This window comes from Panthera uncia (genome assembly GCF_023721935.1).
Source record: "Panthera uncia isolate 11264 chromosome C1 unlocalized genomic scaffold, Puncia_PCG_1.0 HiC_scaffold_4, whole genome shotgun sequence".
NCBI classification, from domain to species: domain Eukaryota; kingdom Metazoa; phylum Chordata; class Mammalia; order Carnivora; family Felidae; genus Panthera; species Panthera uncia.
The window spans coordinates 96,721,030-96,727,891 of NW_026057585.1; the positions used below are offsets into that span (position 1 = coordinate 96,721,030).

A 6,862-nucleotide genomic window follows, 5' to 3' on the forward strand; every position below is an offset into this window, starting at 1 on the left:
ACATAGTTCGCACCTTAGAAATACTGTTGGGGTGTAAAAAAAGGTAAATATTCTCTACAAATACCAATGGAACATCTGCAACTTGTTACTTAGCTAAGCTAAATAATGTTTAAGGGTGCAAAAAGAGTGTGACATACAGAGATTACCTTCGAGAAGCATAGAATCACATCACAGAATCAATCAAAATACATAGTCCACGAACTGATCAGAGAACCGTCATCCCCCCGCCCCGTGTGGTCCCACAGCTCACGGTTTGCAGTTTGGTTCAGAGGAGAGGCTGTGGGGCTGAGAGCAAGGACCTACCACTCTGAACTGCAGTGGAGAAGGGAGGTCCCGGGTCAGTGCGATTTAGGCTGGCCATTTCAGACAGGTGGGAGGGAAGAGGGTGTTCTGGGCAGGACACTGAGGTCCTGGGCTATGGTGCAGTCTGTGAACCGGTGCGGACTCTACCGCGGACACTACGACAGGATTTGTGAATGATGCCGGAATTACTTGCGGTGTCTGGGATACTTTGTGCGGGTGACTGGTCTTGTCCAAAGTATGTGAGACTTTCGTGCTCAGGGTCCACCTCATTCGTACGTTATCGCGTGACTCCTCTGTGCTGCCTACGGGGAATTAGGACAGCTGGTTCCGGTGGCACCAGAGAGTGGTGGGCCCGGCTAGTATCATGTGGCTTAAAAGTGAAGTTTCATAGAAGTATTGTTACTACTCGCTTCATTTTGAAGGCCTGTGCTGTGCAAGGGCAATGTGCAAATAACCTCACACTCCTGCTTCCAGACTCTTTTCTCCTGAAGGCCACAACTGGTGGAGAGCGACCCTAAGGCCCGAGGACTTTTTCTGCCCAGAAATGGCATATAGATTCCTCCAAAGAATAACACTCGGGTCATGAGCGTGACCCAGGGAAGGCTCGTGTTTTTTATATCATCAGATTTTGTCGAGCCAAACAAGTCTTAACAGCAGGGCTTTCATTCCCGCTCCTGTTCTCTACGTCAGAACGTTTTATAAAGGCCGTTTGCTTGAAAATTCGTGTTTGGAGACGTAAGATCTTTCAAATCCATGGTGACCCTTCTTCCTCTCCTTTCCCCTCAGAGGTAGCAGGGCGAGCCTGAAAGGGGAGGCGGTGTGTGGAGAAGTAGAGCTAACACTTGAAACAGTGGTTTCTTGGTGGTGGAATGTTCTGCCAGTCGATTCTTTTTCCTCCTAGAAATTTTGGACGGTGTGGAGCTTGGGGAACCCGCGCATAAGAAAACAGGGACCACGGTGCCAGAGTCCATTCATTCCTTCAGTAAGTGCAACGTCCGAGGAACTGCACCGAGGACCGGCTCATGAAGAGCACAGCGGCTGTGTTGTGCCATGAGAGGGGCCAACAGGGCGAGGCAACAAAACTGCCTTTGAGCAGACAGCGCTCTGTGAATTCCTCTTTATATTCCGAGCACAAAGACAGACACAGGGGGAGAATTACCCAACACTTACAAAAGTGAATATTTGAGAAAAACAGGGGCATCCGTTGAGACTGTTGAGATGATCCAATCCAACTGTTATTTCTACTTTTGTGTATTCCAGTTGGAGACGGTTTGGTGAAACCAGAGGCCCTAAATAAGAAAGCTATTCAGATTATCAACCGGGTTCGAGACAAGCTCACTGGTGAGTGTGTGTGTGCGTTCGCTTAAAAGGAACATAGCATCTTGAGAGATTTCTCTGTCCTCGAGTGGGTGGTCAGCCTCTTCCCGGCGGTGTTGGCGCCTAAACTTGGACTCTGCAGCTCACTGGAGGGTCTCCGAGGCTGTATCCGTTAAGGACCCTCTCTGATTCTCTAAAGACCAATAAACCCACTGTAAGCAGACATTAATCTCATTTTAACAGACAGAGGTTGGGTACAGTCCTTTTGGGTCCAAAGTCCGCCAGATTCAGGAAAAAATTTTTCTTCTCATCCTGGCTTAACACTGGAGCAAATCTGACCACTCTCATTCACTGCCTTCCTGCACTTTGGTGGCTGCTAACGGAGTAGAGGGCGTGGAGGGAGAGAAATGCATACTTTTGAAAACGAGACGTGTCATACAGACCAGAGGGTATGATGGGGTGGGGGGGGTGGGCAGTGGTCACAGGGACCGAAGACCCCAGCTCTGCCGCATCCTGTGTGACTCCTGGGCCTCCCTGTCTGCTCATGTAGAAGATGACGACAGCGCCTCTCTCAGAAGGCGGCGGGGCTCAAGTGAGACATGGGATGCCAAGCCTTAGCATGAGGGGCTGGCACAGAAGTGTTGTGGTCAAGTTGTATTTATTGAGCGCCTACAAGCGCTAGATGCTGAAGAAACTGTGCTGGTAAAAGCAGCTGGATTTCCTGCCCTCGTGGGCTCAACGTCTGAAGGAGACACTGTGTCAGGTGCAAGAAAGGGCTTGGGCTGTGATGCCGGTAACGGGGAAATCTAAGTGCTGGTGTTCAGGAAAGCTTCCCTAGGCAGACAGCCCTTGAGCTAACACCCGAAAAAGGACGTAATTAGAGGCAGATTGTTCTAGGTAAGGGAAATGGCACATGCAAGGACCCCGTGGTGGGAAGGAAGCTGGCAAGAAAAATGGTCTGAAAGCCGACAAGTGTGACTGCCGCAGAGAGCGACACGGGAGGAGCACAGCGCAAAATGCTTTGCTCTGAGGGGGCTGGGGCGGGGTCACGCGGGGCCTTGCGTTTTCGTTCTCCATCCTCAGGGCAGTGGGAAGGCCCTGAGGTCTTGAAGTGGGGTGGAGAGGCGGGAATGGCCCGCTGGGTTTACCCTGGGGAATCCTGCCTGTCCTGCCATGTGTAGGCTGCATGGAGGGAGGAAGCAGGTGCCGAAGTGGCGGCCGGACAGTTGACTAGACTGAGGTGGCTTCCAGAACTTCAGGAGGCAAAATCCAAGGGACTGGTGAGGATGGGAGGCACCCAGGAAGCCCCGAGTCACTGGCAGCCTTCTGAGAGTGTGACAAGGCTGGCAGCCAGACCAAAGGGGTTGAAGAGGATGTGAACTTGGGGAGAGAAGCCAGGCAGGGGAGACAAGTGTCAAAAGTGTGAGAAGCTGGCTGTGCAGGGACAGGAGGGTCCCTGGCTGCAGAGGGAGTAGTTGGGCGGGAGCCCTTTGTTCTTTAATGGGCAAGAGGACCTAGTTTACAAAATTTAAAGACAGGGAAGGAGGGCGAGTGACCGTGCGAAGCCCCCTAGGCACCGGGAGGCCTTGGGATCCGAGTGCAGAGGAACTTCGCCTTCAGCGGGAGGAGAGGTGCCTCCAGACGGTAGCAGCAATGAGGAGAGAGCTCGTGTCCAGCAAACCCAGCGCCTCGAGCGCTGCCTGACACATCAGGGGTCCGAAACCATGAGCTCAGTGAATGAATTAACTTGTAAAGGAGGAGCCGAGGGCACGTGCTGGCAGTGAGAAGCCCACGGTGAAAAGCCAGCTCAGCCGTCTTGAGCCCTCGGGGAGGCGGACAGGCACGTTCACCTGAGGCTTCATCGGCCGGCCACGAGTGCCTGTTCTGGTTTATGACGGAGGCAAGCCGGCCCGTGGGAGCAAAGGCTCAACAACGGAGGTTATAGGATTGAAAGGGGGAAGGGTTTCCCGTCCACTTGCCTGAAGATGGCAACAGATAAAGGAATCTCCGCAGACCCACCAGCCAGACCTGCACCACCCCAGGCCTCAGCCAACCGCAGACCTTTACCCTTACCCTCTTCACACCCAGTCTCTGTCTGGAGGAGGAGACCGGTGTGTGTTCATGTCACACGGAGGTGAATTTAAAATCCAGCCACCGCGTAGCCTTCATACTCACAGGCAAGGAGAACCTGATACGGGCTGCACAGACAGGTCAGCCGACCCCGGGGCAAGGACGGAGCTGAAAAACAGGTGCACAAGAGCTGTTTTTGTTTCTCCTGTCCTAGGTCGGGACTTTTCTCATGACGAAACCCTGGATGTCCCCACTCAAGTTGAGCTGCTGATCAAGCAAGCAACATCCCATGAAAACCTGTGCCAGTGCTACATCGGCTGGTGAGTGGGCGTGCCGGAGCGCCTGTGCTAAAACCAGCCAGTGGGGCCCCGTCCTGTGCCCCAGTCCCAGAGCTGCAGAAAGCCTGGGGTGGGGGGGTTATCCATAAAGGGTAATTGTAGTGTCAGATCTCTTTAAAAGTTGGTATTCACCGTGTGGGCTCACAGTTCTAGAAAGGGAGCCACTTGAGAAACACGGGTGCCTACTTGGAAGGCAAACGCCGAAATAAAATTACATTAAAAAGTGGTTTAGAAAAGTAGGTGAGTCCCCCTTTCCTTAGGGGTGGGGAGAGAGGTTCTTTTTGGATTTTTTGCTGTCAATTCAAAGATGGAGGGAAGGGCCACAGAAAAGAAGCCAGAGCAGTGACAGAGCAGGAGACGCAAAGACTAATTAATGCTCTGGGACTGTAACCTCAAGGACCACGCTGGGGTCTGCTTTGATGAATTGCCGGAGGCACGTTTGAAGATAGAAACTTGAGAGGGAGGGGGATGGCGAAGTGTCCTTCTGGGACCGCAGCAGTCATCAGCCCTTGACTGGAAATGATGAGTGTGTCTGACACAATTAGTTGTGGGAGATCTCAAGGAATGTCCCCAGGGGTTGTCAGACCTTGGTCTCCCCACTTTCAGTGTATCTGTGTAAAGGCCTGAAAAAGCCCAAATTATTAAAATATTCCTTTTGTCTCTGTCTTCTTAGGTGTCCTTTTTGGTAACCCGAGGCCCAGAAGGGCCCACAGCGTTTCTCTTGAGGCTTTTGTACTTTGGATATGCTTCCATCTAAACCGCAACCATGGCCAGGAAGTTCGACTTTGTTAAATATCTTGAAATGTAAATGAAAGAACTACTGTATATTAAACGTTGGTTTGAACCAACTTTCTAGCTGCTGTTGAAGAATATATTGTCAGAAACACAAGGCTTGATTTGGTTCCCAGGACAGTAAACACAGAAATACTACATAAATCAAGCCATTGATTTGGGGGAACAGAAGATCCATAACTTAGAAATACGGGTTTTGACTTAACTCACAAGAGAACTCACCATAAGCATTGCTGATGGAAGAATGGCCTCCTTGTCCTTCCCGATAAGGACGCGGCAAACTCTGCACAGTCAGGAAGCCTCAGGCCATGGAGGACACGTGTTAGAAATCGGGAGGAGCTGACTTGGTCACTTCCACCCATCCCGTTACCTCACTGGTCCGCGGACGGCAACAACATTTGTAAGATGGGCCAAAATGGGTGGCAAGCGCCTGTCTTCTGCCTCACTCGTGATGCCGCGACTTGACTCACTTCAATCCAAGGGCCCCAGTGCTAGGAGGGGAGTTTCTTCCAGTCGCTGGGTGGCCTTAGCTGAGCAAATGCACAGAGATCGTGGTGCGGTAGGGTGGCCCACAGTGGCCTTCCCCAGCACGGTTTTGGGATGTTGTCAGTGAAGTCCGAACGCTCTGTGTTTAGAGCAAGGGCTTGGAAATAGAAATGCCGTCGTGGAGGTGCTCAACACAGAGAGGGAAGGTCTGGTACCCGCTGGGAATTCTGAGCAAAGGAAATATTAAAGTAAATGCACAAAGTATCAAGTGTAGCCATTCTAGACACCATGTTGTATCTGAATAATTTTTGTGCCAATAAACGACATCAGAATTTTAAAAACATGTAGGAGTGTCTTTTCATAATTACAAGTTCATAAAGGAAGCGGGTAGTCCTCCAATAGTCAGCATTATGCACGTGGCACTATGGACTATGCAGGATGTGGGATCTTCGTGACATGGTCCCCTTCCTTGGGATGTTCACGGGCCAGACAAGGCGGGGCCAGCATCGTGTAGGAGTGGACTGGTAACTCCCGCCAAGCTAAGTGGGGAGAAGAATCACATCCAGGGTGTGAGCCTCTGCTGGGGGCACTAATTCCACCGGGTGAGCCAGGAAAGCCTCATGGAGAGGGGACATCCGCCATGGGTTTTAAAGGATAAGTGGGAGCTTATCAGATGAAGCAAGTGGAGACATTCTGCGGAAAAGCGGTCTGAAAGTACGTATCATGCAGGAATGGCAAGTGTGAACTTGAACTGTACTGAATTGCAAGTCTTAGACCATTTTTGATATGTAAAACGGCAGTTACACACGGTCGGACCTCACAGTTCAGCACATCTGGCTGAGTGGTCACTGGAGAACAAAAGGAATAATAGCAACTAAAAGGAGGCTAAAAAGTAGAGTGTGGGGCAGACCGTGGCCTGCCTCACAATTCAACAGCAAGGAGTTTGAACCTGACACTGAGAACAACAGGGAACCATGTGAAGTTCTAAAACAGAAGTAGAATCTGAGTAGTGTTTAAAACAGACCAGGGCGCATGGCTGGCTAAGTCGGTAGAGCATCCGCCTCTTGATCTCAGGGTCATGAGCTCCAGCCCCACATTGGGCGTGAAGCCTACTTAAAAAATAAAAAATAAAACATAACCAGTGTCAAACGGGTAAAGAGAAAACTAGAAGCCACAGGACCTATTAAAGAGGCGTACAATAATGGGAAGGAGAGACCTCTACGTGGAGCTGCCAAGTACTATATAGAGAGTCCTCTAGAGAGAGCATGCCTAAGGAGTTCTTCCGAAGAACAGCATTTTCAGTTCAAGTAAATTTCCCATTTCTAAATTCCCATGGGCCGCAGCTACCCAGTTTGAAATATTGAGTCATAAACGCTGTTCAGAGAACTTGTATTAGGGAAAGCATGAGAACTGCAAGGCCAGGAGCCATTTCTTGTAAGACTTTGTATCCCCCAAACCTGCCAGAGACCTGGACCACAGTGGTGCTCCGTACACATTTGTTGGAGGACTCCTGTATTAAAAGCAAAGATGAGTTTAAATATTGATACTATTTTAAA

General features: G+C 50.6%; 1 protein-coding gene and 1 long non-coding RNA gene across 2 annotated transcripts in view; one reads left to right on the plus strand and one right to left on the minus strand.

Annotated features, from left to right (window-relative positions):
* Positions 1 to 5,649, plus strand: part of MTOR (mechanistic target of rapamycin kinase) — a 132,841-nt gene extending 127,192 nt beyond the window's left edge. The window contains exons 55-58 of the mRNA XM_049618104.1: positions 1,205 to 1,285; positions 1,564 to 1,644; positions 3,905 to 4,010; positions 4,702 to 5,649. Coding sequence (XP_049474061.1) covers positions 1,205 to 1,285; positions 1,564 to 1,644; positions 3,905 to 4,010; positions 4,702 to 4,717 — 284 coding nt within the window. The 3' untranslated portion in view covers positions 4,718 to 5,649. The remainder of the gene's footprint in view (positions 1 to 1,204; positions 1,286 to 1,563; positions 1,645 to 3,904; positions 4,011 to 4,701) is intronic.
* A 27-nt stretch (positions 5,650 to 5,676) lies between these two features.
* The window catches only part of LOC125913125 (uncharacterized), a 2,938-nt gene continuing 1,752 nt past the window's right edge, over positions 5,677 to 6,862 (minus strand). The window contains exon 2 of the long non-coding RNA XR_007454928.1: positions 5,677 to 6,816. This is a non-coding gene — a long non-coding RNA (uncharacterized LOC125913125). The remainder of the gene's footprint in view (positions 6,817 to 6,862) is intronic.